Source organism: Bos taurus, chromosome 9 (assembly GCF_002263795.3).
Source record: "Bos taurus isolate L1 Dominette 01449 registration number 42190680 breed Hereford chromosome 9, ARS-UCD2.0, whole genome shotgun sequence".
Taxonomy (NCBI): domain Eukaryota; kingdom Metazoa; phylum Chordata; class Mammalia; order Artiodactyla; family Bovidae; genus Bos; species Bos taurus.
In genome coordinates, this window is record NC_037336.1 from 62,541,661 (window position 1) to 62,569,634 (window position 27,974).

The 27,974-nt window shown below is 40.9% G+C and overlaps 1 protein-coding gene across 1 annotated transcript; it reads right to left on the minus strand.

Moving 5' to 3' along the window:
- Positions 1 to 27,905, minus strand: C9H6orf163 (chromosome 9 C6orf163 homolog). The gene is made up of 5 exons (NM_001079772.2): positions 27,520 to 27,905; positions 23,195 to 23,289; positions 20,313 to 20,420; positions 4,831 to 5,033; positions 1 to 505 (listed from the first exon to the last, which is right to left on the minus strand). The coding sequence occupies exons 1-5, from the start codon at positions 27,665 to 27,667 to the stop codon at positions 70 to 72; spliced, it is 990 nt and encodes a 329-aa protein (NP_001073240.1). The 5' UTR covers positions 27,668 to 27,905; the 3' UTR covers positions 1 to 69.
- Positions 27,906 to 27,974: the final 69 nt, after the last annotated feature.

Sequence of the window (27,974 nt, forward strand, 5' to 3'; positions counted from 1 at the left end):
TGGTTTTTGAATGAATTTATTTAGTTTTTTGAATTGCGTCTTTTGTAGTGAAATTTCAGATGAAGACTTCTAATCAGGAGTTGTTTGGTTCTCTGGAATAATAAGATTGGAAGGTGTTTTCTTTCTTTCTGGCAGAATAAAATCTGCGTGTCCTGGTGAGAGCTTTGGAAATGTATAGTTGATATATTTTTGAAATGCTGCCCTGGTTTCCTGTAACTCTTCCTCCAGGAAGTCTTTCCAATTCGTCATAATTCCCAGTTGCTTCGCTATGGACAGCAGCTCCCCCTGAGTGTTAACCAGTTTGTCCATCACACTTCCAAGTTTGGCCTGATGTGTTTTCTCTGCTTCTTGAAGCACTTCCTGAACCTCTTCTTGCTTCTGCCTCTGAGTCATGCAATAGTAGAGGTTCATTTCATGTTGCTTTTCCTTTATCAGTTGGTTCACATTCTTCTTCTGATCCTTCACAACTGTGACACCAGAACTCATAAGTTCCTCCATGGCCTTTCTATCAAAAAGAGTAAGAGTTGAATGTTAGTGGTTAGATGGATTACCCACTAAAAACCAAAAGATTTTGTCTTTCACCACAGATGGAGAAGACATGACTGTATGGTTTACATGAGTCCCAGTCTGAGACAGGCTGGTCAAGATGAGCTTTTGATTAGATGTTAACAATCAAAAAGTACTTTTCAGAGCAGGGAAGGAACACATGGATTTCCTTGCTGTGAGCTAGAGTGAAGCCACCAGTCTACTGACTAATGCTAACTTTAGGGAGTCTACCAAGGTCAGAAAATATGAATGGAGAGTTCTACAAAGATGAAGAAATAAGGTCAGAGCTCCAAACCCCTAGAGAAAGTATTTCTATATATCAACATAGCTACTCGCCTTTAGTTAGAGAGCAGGAAACTATCTCACAAAGTGAGTTTAGCCTTAATTTTGATTCTATCTGAGCAATATTCTATGACAGCCAAACTTTTTGGTCTCAAGATCACTTTCACTCTTAAAATGACCAAGAAACCCAAAGAGCCTTTGTTTATATATATAGTTTATATCTACTGACCCTAACATTTTCAAAAATTAAAGTCAGACATTTCACAAGCATTATAAATTCATGTGAAATATTGGATAAATCCATTAAATGTTAAAATAAAAAGCTTACCTTGTACGAAAAATATTTTTTTTGTAAATCAAAAATCTTTTGATGAGAAAAGTGGCATCATTTTACATTTCTGTAAAACCCTTTATTGTCTGGCTAAATAGGAGAAAAGCTAGATTTTCATTTTGCTTCAATCTGTTGAGGTATCACACCTCATAAAACCCTGGAAAATGCCACTATATACTCCTGAGATGGAGTTAAAAGACAGATCATGTCTTAATACTATTAAGAAAATAGCTTTGACCTTAGTGTCCTACTAAAGGATCTGGGATCATACTTTGAGAACCATTGCTGAACAAATTCATATGCCTCTGATTATAATGTATCTAAAGGAAATCAACCTTGAATATTCATTGGAAGGACTGATGCTGAAGATGAAGCACCAATACTTTGGCCACCTGATGTGAAGAGCCAACTCATTGGAAAAGACCCCGATGCTGGGAAAGATCGAAGGCAGGAGGAAAAGGGGATGACAGAGAATTAGATGGTTGGATGGCATCACTGACTCAATAAACATGAGTTTGGGCAAACTCTGGGAGACAGTGAAGGACAGGGAAGCCAGGTGTGCTGCAGTCCATGGGGTCTCAAAGAGGTGGACACGACTGAGTGACTGAACAAGAACAACAAGGATCCACAGTGGAATTCTAAACAGTGGGCTTCCTTAGTGGCTCAGCTGGTAAAGAACCCACCTGCAATGTGGGAGACATGGGTTCAGTCCCTGGGTTGGGAAGATCCCCTGGAGAAGGGAAGGGAGTGGCTACCCATTCCAGTATTCTGGCCTGGAGAATTCTATGGACTGAATAGTCCATGGGGTTGCAATGAGTAGGACACGACTGAGTGACTTTCACATTCACTCCACATATTAGTTTCTGCAAATGTTCTAAAGAATGCTGGAATCTAGCAAAGTCTCTAAATGAGATCTGGTGTGCTGCAGAGTGGGTTCAGCTGACTGGAACAAATTTGAACCTTTGACAATTATTTGAAGAATGCCCACCATGTGCCAGGCTCTCTTATAGGCACTAGGGACACATCAAAGAACAAAATGGACATTCTAGGTGGATATACTTACATAACAGGCACAGCAGTTTCCTAGTCTTAGTCAACGGGTTCAGTGAAAGATGGCCATTGAAAGTCTTCCACCTTTGAACTTCATGCAGGAAGGGGCCAAAGGTGGGCAAAAGTTAAGGAGTGAAGGAGGGAGCAGGAGGCTCAGGGGAGTATGAGGAGAGACCCAGATGTTCCTTTAGGATGGGCAGAGTTCCTGAGATGGAGCGGAGGAGGCAGAGGGAGAGGAGAACCACCCTCCACTGCTTTGGAAAACTCACTCAGAAGTTACTGTCTTCTGTAACTTTCTCCCCAAATCCTCTATTTTCTTCCTTCTCTACCTCACAATGACTTACAGACTATGCAGGTAGGGAACCACTGAAATAGCCAAGGCTGCAGCCTTCATTCCTATTTATCCATACTTCCTATAGGATTTTACTTTTGGCTCTCTTCTAAACAGTTCTAACAAGGAAATTTTGCCCATTAATTATATACAAATCAGATCAGATCAGATCAGTCGCTCAGTTGTGTCCGACTCTGCGATCCCATGAATCGCAGCACGCCAGGCCTCCCTGTCCATCACCAACTCCCAGAGTTCACTGAGGCTCACGTCCAATGAGTCAGTGATGCCATCCAGCCATCTCATCCTCTGTCATCCCCTTCTCCTCTTGCCCCCAATCCCTCCCAGCATCAGAGTCTTTTCCAATGAGTCAACTCTTTGCATGAGGTGGCCAAAGTCCTGGAGTTTCAGCTTTAGCATCATTCCTTCCAAAGAAGTCCCAGGGCTGATCTCCTTCAGAATGGACTGGTTGGATCTCCTTGCAGTCCAAGGGACTCTCAAGAGTCTTCTCCAACACCACAGTTCAAAAGCATCAATTCTTCGGCACTTAGCTTTCTTCACAGTCCAACTCTCACATCCATACATGACCACAGGAAATACCATAGCCTTGACTAGACGAACCTTTGTTGGCAAAGTAATGTCTCTGCTTTTGAATATGCTATCTAGGTTGGTCATTAACTTTCCTTCCAAGGAGTAAGCGTCTTTTAATTTCATGGCTGTAGTCACCAACTGTAGTGATTTTGGAGCCCAGAAAAATAAAGTCTGACACTGTTTCCACTGTTTACAAATAGATTTGTTAATTCAAGCAGTGAAGCAAGAGACAAGTCCTAGACCAGGAGGCCAAGCAGAGAGGTTTCAGTTTGGGTCCAGCTGTGTCAGCTACATGAGCTTGGGCAGGTCACTGAGCACGCAGAAACAGGTTTGGAACCTCTGGATCCTGATAATTACTAGGGTTCTTGAATGCTGACCTGTTAAAACTGGCCAAACCCATCAAATGTTCACTACATATATAAAATGGTTACTTTGGTATTTTTCACATATATATTAATAAGTGTATATGTGATCTGATTTATGTAAAAGTTACTTCAAATTATGCACATATATAAGGCAGTTCAGTTCAGTCACTCAGTCGTGTCGGACTCCTTGCGGCCCTATGGACCACACCATGCCAGGCTTCCCTGTCCATCACCAACTCCCGAAGTTTACTCAAACTCATCTCCACTGAGTTGGTGATGCCATTCAACCATCTCATCCTCTGTCGTCCCCTTCTCCTCCTGCCCCCAGTCCCTCCCAGCATCAGGGTCTTTCCAATGAGTCAGCTCTTCGCATCAGGTGGCCAAAGTATTGAAGTTTCAGCTTCAACATTAGTCCTTTCAATGAACACTCAGGACTGATCTCCTTTAGGATGGACTAGCTGGATCTCCTTGCAGTCCAAGGGACTCTAAAGAGTCTTCACCAACACCATAGTTCAAAAGCACCAATTCTTCGGTGTTCAGCTTTCTTTATAGTCCAACTTTCACATCCATACATGACCACTGGAAAAACCTTGACGAGACGGATCTTTGTTGGGAAAATAACGTCTCTGCTTTTTAATATGCTGTCTAGGTTGGTCACAACTTTCCTTCGAAGGAGTAAGTGTCTTTTAATTTCATGGCTGCAGTCACCATCTGCAGTGATTTTGGAGCAAATATATCAAAAGAGCAAGGGAGGATACTGAACTACATTCTTTTAAATGATTGTCTCTGGGAGACAGTGGGCAGGAAGCAGGGAGTCAGGACTTAGTAAATTTTGCTCTCTCTGTATTTCTAGAAGCTCAGCTTTGTTTATAGCATTATGACTTGTGTAAAAAGAAAGAGACCAAAAGTAACACATCCACAGTAGTGTACCATGTGGGCTAGGGGATGTGAAGACCGTTATGTGTTTGTGGAAAAACATTTCTTAATACCTTGCCTCCCCTAAAATTGGACATATGGCATGAAAAGCACAATTTTTAGGGCAGTAGTTACCTTGCAAGATAGGAGGAGAGGAAACAAAGGTGGTTGAGGAAGAACATGGGACTTTCCAATCCGCTCAAAAGGCTGGTAGGCCCTTGAGTATTTGTGTTATTTTTCTTTACATTTCTCACACACACACTGTACAATATATTATATACTGTTCCCCATGTTTGATATATTCTGTAATAAAAATGTAAAAACACAAAAAGTAGGAAGTATCTACGGCATCCACTCTACCCTCTTTCCAAGGTGATTCTGACAGAGGATACACTGATTTGCAGGGGTGCTCCCTGGAGTACCTTCTCTGAGACTGGATCTCTTCCTGGGCCATGAGCCTCTCCTGCTCTCGCGCTTCCTGCACAGCCTGGACCTTCTCGCGGTGGCACTCCATCATGATCCTTTGGATCCTGTGGACCATGCGCTGCTCGGCAGCCAGGTGTTCTCGCTGCAGTTCTTCTTCCAAGTTTTTATGCAGTTGCATCTTGGTCCTAGTTGCCATTTCCTTAAACAACAGGAAAACCAGGGTCAGATGCTACAGCTTTGATGTTTGAAAATGAATACTAAGAGGGTATTCAGATCATAATTTATCTGCCTGATGGAATATACACCAATTAAGCCTGATGATTTAAGAGTGTATAACAATTAGAAAAGGCAGAGGAACCAGAGATCAAATTGCCAACATTCGCTGCATCATGGAAAAAGCAAGAGAGTTCCAGAAAAACATCTATTTCTGCTTTATTGACTATGCCAAAGCCTTTGACTGTGTCGATCACAATAAACTGTGGAAAATTCTGAAAGAGATGGGAATACCAGACCACCTGATCTGCCTCTTGAGAAATCTGTATGCAGGTCAGGAAGCAACAGTTAGAACTGGACATGGAACAACAGACTGGTTCCAAATAGGAAAAGGAGTTTGTCAAGGCTGTATATTGTCACCCTGTTTATTTAACTTCTGTGCAGAGTACATCATGAGAAACGCTGGGCTGGAGGAAGCACAAGCTGGAATCAAGATTGCCGGGAGAAATATCAATCACCTCAGATATGCAGATGACACCACCCTTATGGCAGAAAGTGAAGAGGAACTGAAGAGCCTCTTGATGAAAGTGAAAGTGGAGAGTGAAAAAGTTGGCTTAAAACTCAACATTCAGAAAACGAAGATCATGGCATCCGGTCCCATCACTTCATGGGAAATAGATGGGGAAACAGTGGAAACAGTGTCAGACTTTATTTTGGGGGGCTCCAAAATCACTGCAGATGGTGACTGCAGCCATGAAATTAAAAGATGCTTACTCCTTGGAAGGAAAGTTATGACCAACCTAGATAGCATATTGAGAAGCAGAGACATTACTTTGCCAACAAAGGTTCGTCTAGTCAAGGCTATGGTTTTTCCCTGTGGTCATGTATGGGTGTGAGAGTTGGACTGTGAAGAAGGCTGAGCGCCGAAGAATTGATGCTTTTGAACTGTGGTGTTGGAGAAGACTCTTGAGAGTCCCTTGGACTGCAAGGAGATCCAACCAGTCCATTCTGAAGGAGATCAGCCCTGGGACTTTTTTGGAAGGAATGATGCTAAAGCTGAAACTCCAGTACTTTGGCCACCTCATGCAAAGAGTTGACTCATTGGAAAAGACTCTGATGCTGGGAGGGATTGGGGGCAGGAGGAGAAGGGGACGACAGAGGATGAGATGGCTGGATGGCATCACTGACTCGATGGACGTGAGTCTGAGTGAACTTCGGGAGTTGGTGATGGACGGGGAGGCCTGGTGTGCTGTGATTCATGGGGTCGCAAAGAGTCGGACATGACTGGGCGACTGATCTGATCTGAACAATAAGAAGCAGATCCATAGATATAGAGATCAAACGAATAAGTTACCAGTGGGAAGAGGTCAGGGGGAGGGAGAAAAGGAGGATTTTTATGGGGTTGTATGAAATCAAGTGTGTGAAACTTTTGAAAATTGTAAAGTACCATAGAATTTAAAGAATTTTTCATTCAATACAAAAAGAATTGTTTAGAAAAGTGAAAGAATACCAAAAAAGAAAGTTTAAAAAAACTTGGGGGGGCAGTGGTTGGGAGGGAGGCTCAAGAGGGAGGAGATATATATATACACACATATATATATAGTTATGACTGATTTGCATTGTTGCATGGCAGAAACCAACACAACATTATAAAGCAATTATCTCCCAATTAAAAAGAAAAACTGAAATGGTATGTCTATACCATGGAATATTATTAATATACAACTACTGAAAAGGAAAGGGAGTATATACTATATGGGAAACTTATAATGATGCTAGGTAAAACCAGAAATGTACAAACTATATAGCATAAGTACGTATACTATAGCTGTTGTTTAGATGCTAACTCATGTCTGCTTGTTTTGTAACCCCATGGACTGTAGCCCACCAGGCTCCTCTCTCTATGGGATTTCCCAGGCAAGAATACTAGAGTGGGTTGCCATTCCATCTCCAGGGGAATCTTCCCAACCCAGGGATCAAACCCAGGTCTCCTGCATTGGCAGGCGGATTCTTTATCACTGAGCCACCAGGGAAGTCCAAGCATATACACAGATAATATTGAAAAGGGATATGCAAAAGGAAAAGTAATTGAGTCATGGTCATGTTTTGATTCTTCAAATATTCTATAGCATCCTATTATCTTTATCCATGATTAGAAATACAGACTACAATTCTGCTTTAGGAAGTGAGTCCTGGAAACTGGTAGAAATAATGACCAGGAGAGTCTCTTGGGTAGGAGGGGACCTGAGCAAGCAGTCCAGAGGACGGCAGTCTCAGGAAGCTGCCTGCATGCCCTCACTGTCCTTCTGGAGTATTCCAGCTCATTCACCTTGAGAAGCCCATCCTCAGTCATGACAGAGACAGGAACAAGAGTTCCACCACTTGTTCCTGTAGAAGGACCTATGGAGTCTTCAGCTAGGTAAAGAGAGGAGACACTTGTCAAACCAGGACTAGGGACTTCCCTGGCAATCCAGTGGTTAAGACTCCATGCTTCCAATGCAGGAGGCACAGATTCGATCCTTGGTCCAGGAATAAGATCCCACATGCTGTGCAGCATGGCCAAAAGATAAAAAAACAAAAACGAAACAGAACTTGAGGGCAACAGGCTCTCAAGGGAAACCCGGTATCCCTGGAAATGCCCAATGAAGGCATGGTATGCCAGGCATACCATACCATACAGTGCTGGGTCCACTGCTCCAAGCAGGAGGAGGCTGGAATTCCATCCTCAGGACTCTGCCTACTGAAGGAGATCCAAACTGCATCCTGCAACCACTGTTCTAAAAGAAATACATGCCAGAAAGGAGGAGCAGTTAATTCTCTCCAGTTGTTTCAAAATTTTCATTTAAAGGGAAATGTGTATCTCTATTTTAGGGATAAGAGAGAACATACAGAAACTAAGTTGTTCAACATTCTGTAATAACCTAAATGGGAAAAGAATTTGAAAAACAATAGATCCATGTGTCAATATATGTATAACCGAATCTCTTTGCAGTACACCTGAAACTAATACAACATTGCTAATCAACTATGCTCCAATATAAAATAAAAATTTTTTTAATGTAAAAACAAAACAAACAAAAAAGAAATTAAGTTATTTTACAGAGTGAGTCATTGGAAGAACTAGGCCCAGAAAGCAGGATTCTCACCCACCAGCTTCTCACTTCATTGCTGGCTGTGATGCTGGGGTCTTTCCAGAGATTCACTGGTTTGTTTTCATTCCAGAAACTCTGTCCAGTCTTATCAGACAGTTCAGTAAGTTTCCTCCCTCCCTTCGAACCCCTCCCCATCTCCCAGAGACAATTTCTGAGCAGAGTATGGAAGGTTCTGCTATGGGTAATAAGTCTAAGTTTTTATCTTGTAGTCAGAGGCTGCTGTTGAACATCTTAGGGCATATTTCAACTTCTTAGGTATCATTTCTGGGTTTTCAAGTACATTTTCAGCAACTGAGATTGCCAAATGGTTGCGCCTTATAAAGATGATGTATTACCGTAATACATTTCTATTTGAATCACAGAACTTAAAAAGGATACCTCAGCCCTTTATTTTGACTGGGTTCTGAATTTAGAGAATGAAATCCCGTTCCTCTTTCATGTAATGATTTAGTGAAACTGAAAGCATTTTACTGTATCACATGGTATGTCCAATAGCTATTTAAAGCTACAAAAAATAATTCAATGACCTACTGTTTGGCAGTGTTCCTATTCAACAGAAAGCCTTCCAGTCAAATTACTTTTATTGAAGTGCATTTTGAGAGAATGGGCCTCTATTATGAGACAAGAGACAGCCTCACCAAATCCATCATCTTGACTGTACAGACGTGTGACAGATCTTTCTTCATGCCACCATGTCTCCCTCAGGAGAAGTTTCTCTCACGTATCACAGGCAGCAAGATCTTGGGCCTTGAATCTGTCTTTAGCTGGGGGACATGGTGATTTGCAGCACTTTCCTCTTTGAACTGACTGTCAGAAAGCTCAAAGGCCCAGCTGTGATAACAGCACAGGACCTCATGGCTACTGACACTTCTGAGTCTTGGATTCACACCTGACTTCGTATTTCCTCTTCTCATTTTCCCTTAGCTTCCATTTTATTATTTACTTTTTAATACTATTGTATTTCAATAAGATAATATTAGCACTTTTTCAGAATCCTATCTGTCCATTGGACAAGACCTGGAAATTTGGTTTCACAGCAATTCACCTAAAACTTATCCCAAATTCTTAGCATCACAGAAGAGCAGTACCTGGTGAGCTCTATGTATCAGAATGTAAGGCTGTTTGGTGCTAGAAATTGGTTTTCTGCTCTCTGTACTGGTAATCTCAAATTTTCTTAGGCATGAGAAGCACATGGTTAAAAACACTGTCAGTGACTCTGTAGGACAGGTGGGACCAGGAATCTGTAGGAAGGGAGACTCTAGGGAGGTGGTTCAGAGGCACCCCCTGAGAAGCAACAATGAGGGCTATGTCTAGGGATCTTACAGCTGAAACAACCCTATGTACTCCACTTAGACAAATCTTCATTATATGAAAAAAAAAGTCACTAAAACTTTTATGGAATAATTTGGAAAGGCCAACCTCCCTCTAACTATCCCCCTTAAATTTTCTTAGGACTTCTATTTTAACACTAAGTGGATTAACTCAACCCAAAGACATGTGCATGTGTGCATGGTCAGTCATGTCTGAGTCTTTGTGACCCTGTGGACTGTAGCCTGCCAGGCTCCTCTGTCCGTGGAATTTTCCATGCAAAAATACTGGGAAGGGTTGCCATTTCCTGCTCCAGGGGATCTTCCTGACCCAGGGATGGAACTTGCATCTCCTGTGTCCCCTGCGCTGGCAGGCGGATCCTTTACTACTGAGCCACCAAAGACTATATGTGATAAAGTGAAGTTGCTCAGTCGTGTCCGACTCTTCGTGACCTCATGGACTGTAGCCTACCAGGCTCCTCCGTCCATAAAATTTTCCAGGGAAGAGTACTGGAGTGGGTTGCCATTTCCAGGGGATCTTCCCGACCCAGGGATCGAACCCAGGTCTCCCACATTGTGGACAGACTCTTTACCATCTGAGCCACCTGGGAAGCCCCTGAAGACTATACAGGGGGAGGAGGAGCTAAGATGGTGGAGGAGTAGGACGGGGAGAACACTTTCTCCCCCTCAAATTCACCAAAAGAACGTTTAAACGCCGAGTAAATTCCACAAAACAACTTCTGAATGCCGGCAGAGGACATCAGGCACCCAGAAAAGCAACCCAAGTCTTCAAAAGGAGGTAGGAAAAAATATAAAAGACAAAAAAAGAGACAAAAGAGGGAGGGACGGAGTTCCGTCCCGGGAAGGGAGTCTTAAAAAGAGAGAAGTTTCCAAACACCAGGAAACCTTCTCACTGCCGAATCTGTGCGGAGCCTTGGAAGCACAGAGGGCAACATAACAGGGAGGAAAAATAAATAAACAATTAAAACCCGCAGATTACGAGCCCTACTGTAACTCCCCCAGCAGAGAAGCAGCACAGATGCCTGCACACCCACTAGCAAGCGGGGGCTGGGCAGGGAGGCGCAGCGCGGGCTGCATCGCTTAGAGTAAGAATCTGGCCTGAGTACCCCGGGCGCTATCTGAGCGAAATAATTTGGGCTAGCAAACCAGACTGGGATATCTACCACACAAAAAGCCAGCCCTAACCTAAGACACCGCCAGGCCCGTGCACGGAACAAAGGACTGAACAGAGATAGCCGGCTGCAGACCATCCCCCTCTGGTGACAGGTAGCCAGAGCCGGAAGGGGGCAATCGCAGCCCCAGAGAGACATTATCTATAAAACTGTAAGCAGACTTCTTTGCTAACTAAGACTTCTTGGGGGTCTGGACGGTCAACATCCACCTGAGAAGGTGTGCCGATTTTACACCCAGATAACCGAGTGGCAGGGAGGCGATAAGTCGCAGCATTGGTGCTCGCCAAACACCTCATCACCTGAGCTGCTCGGACCTGGGAAAGGCACAAAACGCAGGCCCAACTGAGCCTGCGCCTCTGAGGACTACCCGAGTGCCTGAACCTGAGCAGCTTGGACCTGGGAGGTGCAAGCAGCCCAGGGCCAGCCACAGATGGTTCCCGGCGGAGCAACCTAGAGCCTGAGCAGTGTGGGCAGGGAGGCTACACGCGCCGTGAGCGGGGGCAGACCCAGTGTGGCTGAGGCACTGCAAGCACACGCCAGTGTTATTTGTTTGCAGCGTCCCTACCTACCCACAGCGTGACTGAACAAGTGAGTCTAAAAAAAAAAAAAAAGTGTCCTCCACCGTCCCCTTTGTGTCAGGGTGGAAACCAGACACTGAAGAGACCAGCAAACAGAAGAAGCTATAACAGAGGGAACCGCCTTGGAAGCTACAGGCAATAGATTAAAACCCTGTGGTTAGTACCGTCTACATAGGAAGGGGCCTATAGATCTTGAGAAATATAAGTCGGACCAAGGAACTAGCCGAAAATAAACTGAACCCACAATACCGACAACAAAGCCAGAGAAAGTCCTAGATATATTTTTACTATTTTTACGATCATTCATTCTTTTTTTTTTTAATTAAAAAAAATTTAAGTCCTCTATTATTCCTTTAATTTTCACTTTTATAACCTACTATTACTTTGAGAAAAAAAAAAGACCCTATTTTTTTAAAAGCAAACTTCATATACATATTTTTTTATAATATTTTGACCTTTTTTTTTTTCCTTCTTTTCTTTAACATTGTATTTTTGAAATTCCAAACTCTACTCTAGATTTTTAATTTTAGCTTTTTGGTATTTGTTATCAATTTTGTACCTATATATATATATATATTTTTTTTTTATATATATAATTTTTGTGACTTTTTTTTTCTTTCTTTCTCTTCTTCTTTTATATAACATTGTATACCTGAAATTCCAAACTCAACTCTAGATTTTTAATTTATGCTTTTTGGTATTTGTTATCAATTTTGTACCTATATTTTCTTTATAATTTTTGCAACTTTGTTTTTGTTTGTTTGTTTTTTTCTCTCTTTCTTTTTCTTCTTCTTTTTTTTTTAACATTGTATTTTTGAAATTCCAAACTCTACTCTAGATTTTTAACTTTTGCTTTTTGGTATTTGTTATCAATTTTATATCTAAATTTTCTTTATAATTTTTGTGACTTTGTTTTTGTTTGTTTTTCTCTCTCTTTCTTTTCCTTCTTCTTTTCTTTAACATTGTATTTTTGAAATTCCAAACTCTACTCTAGATTTTTAATTTTTGCTTTTATGTATTTGTTACCAATTTTGTACCTTTAAGAACCCAATCTTCAGTACCCATTTTTCACTAGGGAGTGAGATTACTGGCTTGACTGCTCTCTCTCCCTTTGGACTCTCCTTTTTCTCCACCAGGTCGCCTGTGTCTCCTCCCTAACCCCTCTCTACTCTACCCAACTCTGTGAATTTCTGTGTGTTCCAGACGGTGGAGAACACTTAGGGAACTGATTACTGGCTGGATCTGTCTCCCTCCTTTTCATTCCCCCCTTTTATCCTCCTGGCCACCTCTGCCTCCTTCCTCCTTCTTCTCTTCTCTGTATAACTCCGTGAACATCTCTGAGCGGTCCAGTTGTGGAGTTTCATAAGGAAGTGATTACTGGCTAGCCCACTCTCTCCTCTATTGATTCCACCTCATCTCATCCGGGTCACCTCTAACTCCCTCCTCCCTCTCCTCCATGTAACGCTGTGAATCTCTCTGGGTGACCCTCACGGCAGAGAAACTTTTCATCTTTAACGTAGATGTTTTATCAATGGTGCTGTATAGAAGGAGAAGTTTTGAAACTACTGTAAAAATAAGACCGATAACTGGAAGCAGGAGGCTTAAGTCCAAACCCTGACTCCAGGGAACTCCTGACTCCCGGGAACATTAACTGACAGGAGCTCATCAAACGCCTCCATACCGACACTGAAACCAAGCACCACACAATGGCCAACAAGTTCCAGGGCAAAACATACCAAACAAATTCTCCAGCAGCAAGGAACACAGCCCTGAGCTCCAAGATACAGGCTGCCCAAAGTCACCCCAAAACCATAGACATCTCATAACTCATTACTGAACACTTCATTGCACTCCAGAGAGAAGAAATACAGCTCCACCCACCAGAACACTGACACAAGCTTCCCTAACCAAGAAACCTTGACAAGCCACCTGTACAAACCCACACACAGTGAGGAAATGCCACAATAAAGAGAACCCCACAAACTGCCAGAATACAGAAAGGACACCACAAACTCAGCAATTTAAACAAGATGAAGAGACAGAGGAATACCCAGCAGATAAAGGAACAGGATAAATGCCCACCAAACCAAACAAAAGAGGAAGAGATAGGGAATCTACCTGATAAAGAATTCTGAATAATGATAGTGAAATTGATCCAAAATCTTGAAATCAAAATGGAATCACAGATAAATAGCCTGGAGACAAGGATTGAGAAGATGCAAGAAAGGTTTAACAAGGACCTAGAAGAAATTAAAAAGAGTCAATATATAATGAATAATGCAATAAATGAAATTAAAAACACTCTGGAGGCAACAAATAGTAGAATAACAGAGGCAGAAGATAGGATTAATGAATTAGAAGATAGAATGGTAGAAATAAATGAATCAGAGAGGAAAAAAGAAAAACGAATTAAAAGAAATGAGGACAATCTCAGAGACCTCCAGGACAATATCAAACGCTACAACATTCGAATCATAGGGGTCCCAGAAGAAGAAGACAAAAAGAAAGACCATGAGAAAATACCTGAGGAGATAATAGTTGAAAACTTCCCTAAAATGGGGCAGGAAATAATCACTCAAGTCCAAGAAACCCAGAGAGTCCCAAACAGGATAAACCCAAGGCAAAACACCCCAAGACGTATATTAATCAAATTAACAAAGATCAAACACAAAGAACAAATATTAAAAGCAGCAAGGGAAAAACAACAAATAACACACAAGGGAATTCCCATAAGGAAAACAGCTGATCTTTCAATAGAAACTCTTCAAGCCAGGAGGGAATGGCAAGACATACTTAAAGTGATGAAAGAAAATAACCTACAGCCCAGATTATTGTACCCAGCAAGGATCTCATTCAAATATGAAGGAGAAATCAAAAGCTTTATAGACAAGCAAAAGCTGAGAGAATTCAGCACCACCAAACCAGCTCTCCAATAAATACTAAAGGATATTCTCTAGACAGGAAACACAAAAAGGATGTATAAATTCGAACCCAAAACAATAAAGTAAATGGCAATAGGATCATACTTATCAGTAATTACCTTAAACATAAATGGGTTGAATGTCCCAACCAAAAGACAAAAACTGGCTGAATGGATACAAAAATAAGACCCCTACATATGTTGTCTACAAGAGACCCACCTCAAAACAGGGGACACATACAGACTGAAAGTGAAGGGCTGGAAAAAGATTTTCCATGCAAATAGGGACCAAAAGAAAGCAGGAGTAGCAATACTCATATCAGATAAAATAGACTTTAAAACAAAGGCTGTGAAAAGAGACAAAGACAGTCACTACATAATGATCAAAGGATCAATCCAAGAAGAAGATATAACAACTATAAATATATATGCAGCCAACACAGGAGCACCACAATATGTAAGACAAATGCTAACAAGTATGAAAGGAGAAATTAACAATAACACAATAATAGTGGGAGACTTTAATACCCCACTCACACCTGTGGATAGATCAACTAAACAGAAAATTAACAAGGAAACACAAACTTTAAACGATACAATAGACTAGTTAGACCTAATTGATATCTATAGGACATTTCATCCCAAAACAATGAATTTCACCTTTTTCTCAAGCGCACATGGAACCTTCTCTAGGATAGATCACATCCTGGGCCATAAAGCTAGCCTTGGTAAATTCAAAAAAAATAGAAATCATTCCAAGCATCTTTTCTGACCACAATGCAGTAAGATTAGATCTCAATTACAGGATAAAAACTATTAAAAATTCCAACATATGGAGGCTGAACAACACGCTGCTGAATAACCAACAATCACAGAAGAAATCAAAAAAGAAATCAAAATTTGCATAGAAACAAATGAAAATGAAAACACAACAACCCAAAACCTGTGGGACACTGTAAAAGCAGTCCTAAGGGACTAAAGTCCTAAAGTTCATAGCAATACAGGCATACCTCAAGAAACAAGAAAAAAGTCAAATAAATAACCTAACTCTATACCTAAAGCAACTAGAAAAGGAAGAAATGAAGAATCCCAGGGTTAGTAGAAGGAAAGAAATCTTAAAAATTAGGGCAGAATAAATGCAAAAGAAACAAAAGAGACCATAGCAAAAATCAACAAAGCCAAAAGCTGGTTCTTTGAAAGGATAAATAAAATTGACAAACCATTAGCCAGACTCATCAAGAAACAAAGGGAGAAAAATCAAATCAATAAAATTAGAAATGAAAATGGAGAGATCACACAGACAACACAGAAGTACAAAGGATCATAAGAGACTACTATCAACAATTATATGCCAATAAAATGGACAACGTGGAAGAAATGGACAAATTCTTAGAAAAGTACAACTTTCCAAAACTGGACCAGGAAGAAATAGAAAATCTTAACAGACCCATCACAAGCACGGAAATTGAAACTGTAATCAGAAATCTTCCAGCAAACAAAAGCCCAGGTCCAGATGGCTTCACAGCTGAATTCTACCAAAAATTTAGAGAAGAGCTAACACCTATCCTGCTCAAACTCTTCCAGAAAATTGCAGAGGAAGGTACACTTCCAAACTCATTCTATGAGGCCACCATCACCCTAATACCAAAACCTGACAAAGATCCCACAAAAAAAGAAAACTACAGGCCAATATCACTGATGAACATAGATGCAAAAATCCTTAAAAAAATTCTAGCAATCAGAATCCAACAACACATTAAAAAGATCATACACCATGACCAAGTGGGCTTTATCCCAGGGATGCAAGGATTCTTCAATATCCGCAAGTCAATCAATGTAATACACCACATTAACAAATTGAAAAATAAAATCCGTATGATTATCTCAATAGATGCAGAGAAAGCCTTTGACAAAATTCAACATCCATTTATGATAAAAACTCTCCAGAAAGCAAGAATAGAAGGAACATACCTCAACATAATAAAAGCTATATATGACAAACCCACAGCAAACATTATCCTCAATGGTGAAAAATTGAAAGCATTTCCTCTAAAGTCAGGAACAAGACAAGGGTGCCCACTTTCACCATTACTATTCAACATAGTTTTGGAAGTTTTGGCCACGGCAATCAGAGCAGAAAAAGAAATAAAAGGAATCCAAATTGGAAAAGAAGTAAAATTCTCACTATTTGTAGATGACATGATCCTCTACATAGAAAACCCTAAAGACTCCACCAGAAAATTACTAGAACTAATCAATGATTATAGTAAAGTTACAGGATATAAAATCAACACACAGAAATCCCTTGCATTCCTATACACTAATAATGAGAAAACAGAAAGAGAAATTAAGGAAACAATTCCATTCACCATTGCAACGGAAAGAATAAAATACTTAGGAATATATCTACCTAAAGAAACTAAAGACCTATATATAGAAAACTATAAAACACTGGTGAAAGAAATCAAAGAGGACACTAATAGGTGGAGAAATATACCATGTTCATGGATTGGAAGAATCAATATAGTGAAAATGAGTATACTACCCAAAGCAATTTATAGATTCAATGCAATCCCTATCAAGCTACCAATGGTATTCTTCACAGAGCTAGAACAAATAATTTCACAATTTGTTTGAATACAAATAGCCTCGAATAGCCAAAGCTATCTTGAGAAAGAAGAATAGAACTGGAGGAATCAACCTACCTGACTTCAGGCTCTACTACAAAGCCACAGTCATCAAGACAGTATGGTACTGGCACAAAGACAGAAATATAGATCAATGGAACAAAATAGAAAGCCCAGAGATAAATCCACACACCTATGGACACCTTATCTTTGACAAAGGAGGCAAGAATATACAATGGGAAAAAGTCAATCTCTTTAACAAGTGGTGCTGGGAAAACTGGTCAACCACTTGTAAAAGAATGAAACTAGAGCACTTTCTAACACCATACACAAAAATAAACTCAAAATGGATTAAAGATCTAAACGTAAGACCAGAAACTATAAAACTCCTAGAGGAGAACATAGGCAAAACACTCTCCGACATACATCACAGCAGGATCGTCTATGACCCACCTCCCAGAATACTGGAAATAAAAGCAAAAATAAACAAATGGGACATAATTAAACTTAAAAGCTTCTGCACAACAAAGGAAACTATTAGCAAGGTGAAAAGGCAGCCTTCAGAATGGGAGAAAATAATAGCAAATGAAGCAACTGACAAACAACTAATCTCAAAAATATACAAGCAACTCCTACAGCTCAACCCCAGAAAAATAAATGACCCAATCAAAAAATGGGACAAAGAACTAAATAGACATTTCTCCAAAGAAGACATACAGGTGGCTAACAAACACATGAAAAGATGCTCAACATCACTCATTATCAGAGAAATGCAAATCAAAACCACTATGAGGTACCATTTCACACCAGTCAGAATGGCTGCGATCCAAAAGTCTACAAGCAATAAACACTGGAGAGGGTGTGGAGAAAAGGGAACCCTCTTACACTGTTGGTGGGAATGCAAACTAGTACAGCCACTATGGAGAACAGTGTGGAGATTCCTTAAAAAAACTGGAAATAGAACTGCCTTATGATCCAGCAAACCCACTGCTGGGCATACACACTGAGGAAACCAGAAGGGAAAGAGACACGTGTACCCCAATGTTCATCGCAGCACTGTTTATAATAGCCAGGACATGAATGAATGGATAAGAAAGCTGTGGTACATATACACAATGGAGTATTACTCAGCCATTAAAAAGAATTCATTTGAATCAGTTCTAATGAGATGGATGAAACTGGAGCCTATTATACAGAGTGAAGTAAGCCAGAAAGAAAAACACCAATACAGTATACTAACACATATATATGGAATTTAGAAAGATGGTAACAATAACCCTGTATATGAGACAGCAAAAGAGACACTGATGATAAAACAGTCTTATGGACTCTGTGGGAGAGGGAGAGGGTGGGAAGATTTGGGAGAATGGCGTTGAAACATGTATACGATCATGTATGAAACGAGTTGCCAGTCCAGGTTCGATGCACGATACTGGATGCTTGGGGCTGGTGCACTGGGACGACCCAGAGGGATGATATGAGGAGGGAGGAGGGTTCAGGATGGGGAACACATGTATACCTGTGGTGGATTCATTTCAATATTTGGCAAAACCAATACAATATTATAAAGTTAAAAAAAAAAAAAAAAAAAGACTATACGGGGTACCACCAAATGACTTAAAGCAAGACTGTGATGTGAGCTCCTGGAAACAGGAATCACATTTAAGTTACCTTGTGTTGTCACAACCAAATGCCAGCAGTGATGTTTAAAATGTCTGTCCTCTGGTTGCAGCACAGAGCAGGGACATAAGGCCTCCACACCTATGGAAATGGTTACCCCTTGAAATTGTTGGTTGGGGAAGTCCAGGGCAGGCTTGGGCATGGTGATTTATCAACTGATAGAGAAGTATTTCACTGTTCAAGAACCGGTGTGGCCGTTCTGTCCCTGCTGGGTGAGCAGCAGGCCTCTCCAGACATGCTATAAATGCTCCTCATGTTTTGAACTGAAATCAAGGATGGGCAGTGGTCCACTGCAGCCAGCCCCTCAGGGACCATGGCCCCTGTAGTCAGGTAGGGAGGGCCCACCACGCTTCAGGAGTCCTGGGATGGAGCTCTCTTTCCTACTAGCAAGTTTTCTGAGGGCAAGGATGGTCCATTTAACCTCCCTAGTACAGAGCTGATCAATGACAGGTGTGCATGGTGTTGACAATGGACAAATGGGCCTGTGGTCCCTGAACTGTTTGTGAGTTATGTTCTTGCTAAATGAGGCCAAACTGCGGCCACACTTCTGTTGCTTTCCCTCCAGCCTCTGCCCAGGAATTATGACCTGGGACTGTGTCCTGTCGTTCCCATGACCCACATGTGAAAGGAGTGCTGTGTGCTTTTCCTTTGAGCAGCTGTTGGACTGAACTGTGTGAAGAACCCTGGGGCTCTGCCTTGATAGTTTACTAACTACCCCAAGTCGTGCAGTTGTGTAATGGTACCAGGTACAGCCTGCAGAGTTTCCCTCGTGTGACTTCTGATCCTGCAGGAAATACCTGAGAAACAGCTCAGGGGTCCCTCTCATAACCACAGTAAATGCAAATTTAGGGAGAAGGATGCAATCGAGCCTCCTTCCTCTGTCCAGCCTGCTTTCGCACTTACAAAGTCAGGGCACCACACTGGCCCCTGGATAAGGGTGATAGTGAGTCAGATGTGTCCTTGTGGAGACTGCAGGAGTGTGGTGACCAGACATTCAACAAGTAATCAATCCTCCCATCTATGTACCTACACCAGTGCTGGGTAGGGATGCTGGGTGTCAGCACACAGCTGATTGGGTAAGGCTTCCCTTGACCAGTGATGCTGGGTGTCTGATGAAGTGCAGGAAGAACATTTTGACAAGGTCTCCAAGGTGGGAAAGAGGTTGGTGAGTACAGGTTTGAGGATCCAGAGAAAGGGCAGTAAGAGGAGGAGAGCCAGTGACAAGAGATGTGGAGACTGACAGGCAGGGGTGCCTCCTTCATATCTAACCCCATAAAGGTTTGGGCTCATCCAAGGCCATTCATTATGGTTCATTATGTCAAAGGGATTCTCCTGTACCCAATCATCACTCTTGCCATAGAGTCCAGGATTTCTTCTGTAAAAATCCTGGGCCTCCCAACCAACCTCCATAAAATACTCATCTAGACTTTCTGTATGATTGTTTTTCTCCCATTCCCTTGCCAGAGCTTTTAACAAACTTAAGTACTTCTTAAAAGACAACAAACAGGCCACTATAAAAACCTGTAAATCTCAGGAGACAAGTGGACGCAGCAGGGGAAGAGGAGGGTGGGATGAATTGGGAGAGTAGCAATGACATATATACACCACCATGTGGGAAGCTGCTGCACAGCACAGGAAAGTCGGCTTGGTGCCCTGTGATGACCTAGAGGGCTGGGCTGGGGGGTGGATGGGAGGGAGACTCAAGGAAGGGATGTATGTATACTTAGAGATGATTCACGTTGTGGTACAGCAGGAACTAACACAAAACTGTAAAGCAATTATACCCGAATAATAATTTTTTAAAAAACCTTTAACTCTTTTTCATGTTCCTCTTTCAGAAACTGGATTTGCATTTTGTACATGTCATTTGCTTCTTCGAGGGCTTTCTTCACTGCTTGTCTTTGGCGTTCATCGGCCTTTGAAAGAGAGTTCATTTATTTGTTAATATACATCAGATTTTCATGCTTAATGAAATTAGCCACCACCATGGGGCCCCACTAACTGGCTCTGTTCCCATCTCAGACCTCCCACAGCACACTGTCTCAGGCAGAGATGTCCCTAACACAGCCCTAGCCTCTGGCTAACATTACTGTTTCAGGAGCTGCCCAGGAGAGCTTTACTGCAGGCTGCTGGGTGGTCTTTTTAATTTGGCACTCTATTTCTTGTTGACTAACTATCAAAGTAATGTAGGCTCATCCAAGAAATTATGGAAAATACAGAGAAGTAGAAAAATGCACAAAGTCAAAAATTTGCTGAGAAGGGAGGTTGAGTACCACCCCAGATCCCCTGCATCAGTTCAGTTCAGTTCAGTTGCTCAGTTGTGTCTGACTCTTTGCGATCCCATGGACTGTAGCACACCAGGCCTCCCTGTCCATCACCAATTCCCGGAGTCTACTCAAACTCATGACCACTGAGTCGGTGATGCCATCCAACCATCTCATCCTCTGTTGTCTCCTTCTCCTTCTGCCTTCAATCTTTCCCAGCATCAGGGTCTTTTCCAATGAGTCAGTTTTTCGCATCAGGTGGCCAAAGTATTGAAGTTTCAGCTTCAACATCAGTCCTTTCAATGAACACTCAGGACTGATCTCCTTTAGGATGGACTGGTTGGATTTCCTTGCAGTCCAAGAGACTCTCAAGAGTCTTCTCCAACACCACAGTTCAAAAGCACCAATTTTTCGGCGCTCAGCTTTCTTTATAGTCCAACTCTCACATCCATTCATGACCACAGGAAAAACCATAGCCTTGACTAGATGGACCTTTGTTGGCAAAGTAATGTCTCTCCTTTTTAATATGCTGTCTAGGTTGGTCATAGCTTTTCTTCTAAGGAGCAAGCGTCTTTTAATTTCATGGCTGCAATCCCCATCTGCAGTGATTCTGGAGCCAAAAAAAAATAAAGTCTGTCACTGTTTCCACTGTTTCCCCATCTATTTCCGGGGACCGGAATGCCATGATCTTCGTTTTCTGAATGTTGAGTTTTAAGCCAACTTTTTCACTCTCCTCTTTCACTTTCATTAAGAGGCTCTTTAGTTCCTCTTCACTTTCTGCCACAAGGGTGGTGTCATCTGCATATCTGAGGTTATTGATATTTCTCCCAGCAATCTTGATTCCAGCTTGTGCTTCTTCCAGCCCAGCATTTCTCATGATGTACTCTGCATATAAGTTAAATAAGCAGGGTGACCCCTGCATCAGGGTCTTCAGAAAGATGTTTCATTATTTTATTTGAAAAGAATGCCCAGAACATTAGATAAACTTATATTTAAATTGTACATTATTCACAAAAGCATTCCCTTGTATTAGGGAATATAATTAATGGCTCACAGTCAATTTAAATTGTATTTTTATTGATAAGGATAAATGCCTACTAAGACTTTTATATCTATTACCCTTCACACTGAAGCATTTTGTACTTTTGGAGGACTTTCATCCAAAGCTTTTGCTGGAACTAATATTGGACAATTCCAATACTCTTTGCTATGATGTCTATATTGTAGAGAAACTGAGAAATAACTTCTAAGCATTGTGGCTTATCCTGCTCTCAAGAAGTGTTAATCTGCTTTAGGGAAGTCACATATAGCCTTTTCTTTCTTACTGGAAGAAATGGGAGCTGGAGGATACAGGTTTTGCCTTATTGAAGTGTCTGGGATCTGACTGTGAGCTCCAAGGCGCTCAAATTGCTCCCATGGCCTTCAGCAGTCATGTGGACTTTGGAGCAAAGAGGAGCTGGGAGAGGCTTGAAAAAAGAGACTCAGCTATGATGCAGTATTTGGAAAAAAAGCCACTTGGGGTACTACACGCTGAACAAATTGATGGTCTACATATTAAATATTAAGCAATAAGCATATTGAAAAGCAGAGACATTACTTTGCCAACAAAGGTTCGTCTAGTCAAGGCTATGGTTTTTCCTGTGGTCATGTATGGATGTGAGAGTTGGACTGTGAAGAAAGCTGAGCGCCAAAGAATTGATGCTTTTGAACTGTGGTGTTGGAGAAGACTCTTGAGAGTCTCTTGGACTGCAAGGAAATCCAACCAGTCCATCCTAAAGGAGATCAACCCTGGGTGTTCTTAGGAAGGAATGATACTAAAGCTGAAACTCCAGTACTTTGGCCACCTCATGCGAAGAGTTGACTCATTGGAAAAGACTCTGATGCTGGGAGGGATTGGGGGCAGGAGGAGAAGGGGACGACAGAGGATGAGATGGCTGGATGGCATCACTGACTCGATGGACGTGAGTCTGAGTGAACTCCGGGAGATGGTGATGGACAGGGAGGCCTGGCGTGCTGCAATTCATGGGGTCACAAAGAGTTGGACACAACTGAGCGACTGAACTGAACTGAATAAACAATTATCAACAAGAATATCTTTTTTTGAACTTTTAATTCAATGACAATAAAGGGAGCCAGAGTCATCCACACACAGGGGCAATTTTAAAGGATGGAAGCTCCTGATGATTTCTGCTTCTTACTCAGCATCTATGTGTGCTGGGCATGTCATTTCATTGAACTTTCTCAACAATTCTAGAGAGTATTATTATTCCTCTTTCACATTTGAAGATGCCAAGACTACAGAGCTGAAGAACCTGCCCCACAGATGACCAGCATTCAAGGTCAGCCCTGCCTGACTCTAGCATATACAAATCCCCAAAGAGAAAGAACTGCCAAGAGGCATGCAGGCGGATTTCCGGTTCCTTTACCTTAGCCCATATATCAGCTTCTGCCTGTGCAATACGTTCTTTGAGTGCATCCTCTTGAAATTGCTCTTCCTTATTCAGAATATCTTTCCCAATATCTGTGGAGTGGAAGAGGAAAAACAATCACATATATCCACGGACTCTATCTTGGCTTTCTTTTTCACTGCTATCAAGTTATTTACTAGAGTTATCTAAGAGATCATTTTGGGAAGTTTCAATCTCTAAAGACACCAGTGAAAGAGGGAAGTTATTCCCCCAACTGATTAGGAAGGAGCTCACAGCACGGTGAGACCTGGATGGACTCAGTCCCCTTCACCACAACCCACACATCTAGTTGTTGTTCAGTCACTCAGTCATGTCTGATTCTTTGCTGCCCCATGGACTGCAGCTCCTGGAGCTTGCTCAAACTCATGTCCACTGAGTTGGTGATGCCATCCAGCCATCTCATCCTCTGTCGTCCCCTTCTCCTGCCTTCAATCTTTCCCACCATCAGGATCTTTTCCAATGAGTCAGTTCTTCACATCAGGTGCCCAAAGTATAGGAACTTCAGCATCAGTCCTTCCAATGAATATTCAGGATTGAATTCCCTTAGGATTGACTGGTTTGGACTCCTTGCAGTCCAAGGGACTCTCAAGAGTTTTCTCCAACACCACAGTTCAAAAGCATCAATACTTCAGCACTCAGCCGTCTTTATGGTCCAACTCTCACATCCACACCTGACTACTGGAAAAACCACAGCTTTGACTAGATGTAACTCTGTTGGCAAAGTAATGTTTGTGCTTTTTTTTTTTTTTTTAAACTTTACAATATTGTATTAGTTTTGCCAAATATCGAAATGAATCCGCCACAGGTATACCTGTGTTCCCCATCCTGAACCCTCCTCCCTCCTCCCTCCCCATACCCTCCCTCTGGGTCGTCCCAGTGCACCAGCCCCTGTCCAGGTTTGCCATAGCTTTTCTTCCAAGGAGCAAACGTCTTTGAGTTTCATGGCTACAGTCACCATCTGCAGTGATTTTGGTGCCCAAGAAAATAAAGTCTGTCACTTTATTTTAGATGAGGAAACAGTGACAGACTTTATTTTCTCCTTCTGGTAACAGGACCCATTTTCCTCAAGAACTTCCTCCCTCACCTGTTCTGGGACTGCCAATCACAGCAGCCAACCTGCTTGGCCCATCACATGCTCCCCACCTTCCAAGCCCCGTTAACTGGAGCACAGACTCAAGCCTGGCCAAACACACTCTTTCTTATTTTATATAAGGCTATAAGGAGAACAAAGCTCTTTTCCTCTAAGGTTTCTAAGCTGGAGATATCAAGATGATTAGGGCAGTTTGGAACCACTTTCACTCCTTTCTCAGTTGCTGGAGTCAGCTTGGCTGCAGCAGTAAAACAACTAAGCCAACGCATGGAGACAGCAAGTGTGGACAGACTGACAGCCCTGGTCCCAGATCCCTCTTGGGTACCACTGTTACAAGGGTCAAGAAATCCTCTTTTATAAATAGTCTAGTCTGAGTTGTGTTTCTGTCACCTGCAACTGAAATACATATTAATTGGCATTGATTTAACAGTCTTTGCTACTAGATTATCAGTGAGTCTAAAAGTATAAAGCAGTGAATACTATGAGGAGGATGGACATATACTACACAGGCCCAACATTGTGAAGAGATAATTACAAAAGACTTAGAAAGACATAGGACTAAGCATGGACTGGCAAAGTTTTGCACTTCATAAAAATGTGATACAAGTGTGGGCTGCTATTATCCTTTTTTATACATAAGTTCCAGTACTTTGTATTAGTCATTCTCCACCCTAACTGTACAACAGGATCCCTGCATAGCTTTTTTAAAATGCTGAAAAAAGGAACACACTATTAATATGAAGAATAACTTGTATCTTAAGGGCATGCTGAGTGAAAAAAGTCAAAGAGTTACATACTGTATGATTATACACACACACACACACACAGGATATATAGAGAATATAGTATATTATATATATATATATATTTTTTTTTTTATATAAAACATTGTCAAAGAGCTTTAATTATAGTGACTGAGGACAGATTAGTGGTTGCCAGGAGTTTAAATGAGGAGGTATTAAGAGGTAACATGAGCGAGTTTCTCTGTGGTGAAGAAATATTTCTGTGTTATGACTGTAGTGATGGTTACATGAATCTACATGTGATAAATTTAATAAAACTACACACCAAGGAAAAAAGAACAAATAAGGTCTGCACCTAACTTAACAGTATTGCTCCAACACCAATTTCCTGGTTTTGACAATGTACCAGTGTTATGTAAGGCATCAGTGAGAGAACCTGGGTGGGAACTCTGTTCTATTTTTAAAATGTCTTCAACTATTTCCAAATAAAAATCTATTAAATATGTAAAAAATATTGGCAAAGTTTTTTAAAAGCCCACATGCTGAGGGCCAATTCTGAAGGTTCTAATTTAGTGGGTCTGTATTGGATTAGTATTGTAATAGGGAAGAACAAACCTGACTCCATATTAGATGTTTTCATTTACTTTAACCTTTGTATTCAATTGCTTTTGCTTAGAGTGAAGAATGTTGCCTATAGCCTGAAATATACAGGGTAGCCTGCTCTCAAGGTTCTGACCTTTAAAGGTATAACGCTTTTCCATTCATGTAGAGCCGAAAAGCTGCAGAACAGAGAATAAGATTTGTCTTGCTGGAGGTTTACAGGAACATCATGAACTGACCCATAATGGACAATTACAAGAACAAAGGATTCCTGCACCAAGAAGTTTGCACCAACCAACTCACCCCTCCTCCCCTTTTAATATGAAAAATGTCTGCATTCTGAAAGGAGTAAGAAGGTTCTTTGGCACATTAATCTGCCATCTCTGTTTGCTGGCTTTCTGAATAAAGTCGTTCTTCTTTGCCCCAACAACTCATCTCCTGATTTACTGGCCTCTCATGCAGTGAGTAGAATGAATTTGGACTTCGTAACAGTATTAAATCCAATGACGTTTGTGTTTGGATTTAAAAATTCTGTAGAACACTGCCAATGTTGAGAACTACCCTCTGCAATACTTATTAGCATTGATACATGTTTTAATTTATCCACTTAATGTTTCGATTCAGATATACTAGGAGGCATAAGGAATCAACCAAAAAAAACATATCTAAAAATGGATATCCACTGTTCTGAGTGTAAAAAGCCAAATCATTATAGAGATCATAATTAATAAGTCACACTAAACAGTTACTAGAAGTTAAAATCAGTAATCAATTTTGGTATTGATATTTTTAGAGGATGATCCCAATTTGATCTCCCTCCACATTTTAGTTTTTTTTTTTTTTTTTTTTTCAAAACACTCTCCATTCTATAGCTTTTTACATTTTCAAAGATCAGGAGTAAAATTTAATCACCACTAATTTAACACATTAAAGGAAGACAGGATTTGAGAAGTAGTTTGAGAGTACTTAGGAAAACACTTCCAAGGCTTAAAACCTGACTGAAAACCTGACAGGAATGAGGAGAAAAGGAAACCTGAAATTAAAATTTGATTTGCTTATTAGAAGTGCATATATAGGGGGAAGAGATAAATTAGGAAGTTGGGGATAACAGATAATACTACTATATATAATATAGGTAAGCAAAGACCTACTGTATGGCACAGGGAACTATATTCAATAGCTTATAATAACTTATAATGGATAATAATCTGAAAGAGAACATATATATATAATTTAATATAAAATATATTGAATATAATAATATATGTATATATAAAACTGAATCACTTTTCTGTACACCTGAAACGTCATAAATCAGCTATACTTAAAATGTTTTTAAATACAAAAGGACTTAAAAGATAAAAGAAGTACATACACAGTACATATTCTCATGCTATTTATAATCTATTTTATGTCACCAGTACTAACAAAGAACACAGTTTCTTTCATCTGTTTATTAAGGTGTTACTTAGAGATATTTCTCTCCTACGTGTATGGAAAGTGCTCAAGGATGGGCAAGGGCAAAAAGAACTCCAAGTTACTATTATGTGCCAGGCTTTAGAATAGGTATGAATATTTCATTAAAGCCTCAGAAGAAACCTGCAAGAAAAGTATTATATTAACATCCCTGTTTACATATAAGGAGACAGATTGAGAGGCTAAGTATCCTGCCAAGGCACACAACTGGAAAGTGGAGAAGCAGGATTTCAACCCATATTCTTCTCATGCCAAACAGACACATCTGCAGGACAAGGAGCTTTGATTAGGACAGCTGATCAAAGTCTATACAACAAGAATAACATACAATGCTATGAAACATTAGGACAAAGAAAACCAGCAAACTCACTTACCCAGTATATCTTTGTGAGTGTAAAACCGTGTCTTAAATGGCTTGTATTCATGGATCCGTTTGAAGGTTTCCCCAAAAGGGGCTGGTGGAATTATTTTATTACAAACAGCACAGCAAACAAAGTTTGTATAATTTGGATTTCTGATCATAATTAAAGTTGTCTTTTACTATGTACAGTTAAAACACTCTTAGGATTAGAAAAAGTAGTTTTAAGAAAAGTTCAAGTTTGAGAAAGCAGAAGAGATTCAAGGTTTGAAGACAATGCTAGAGGCTAATCAAGATTAAATGATTCACCATGGTTAGGTAGTGGTTATATGCCTAGTGGTAAAGAATGGTACTGAAAGCCCCTGCCCATAGAAGGTCTGGGCACTGGATTTGGGAAGATTTAAGCAGCTGCTCCCTCCTGGAGTCTAGATTAAATTGTTAACTTACTTAGCAACTGTTGCTAGGTAAGAC

Coding starts and splice junctions, on each gene's coding strand:
- C9H6orf163 (NM_001079772.2), bottom strand. CDS start 27,667: ATGATCAGAAATCCAAATTATACAAACTTTGTTTGCTGTGCTGTTTGT. Junction 5,034..20,312: donor AACATGAAAAAGAGTTAAAG/GTTTTTTAAAAA, acceptor CTGTTGTTTAAG/GAAATGGCAACTAGGACCAA. Junction 506..4,830: donor GAGATCCAGTCTCAGAGAAG/GTACTCCAGGGA, acceptor TCTTTTTGATAG/AAAGGCCATGGAGGAACTTA.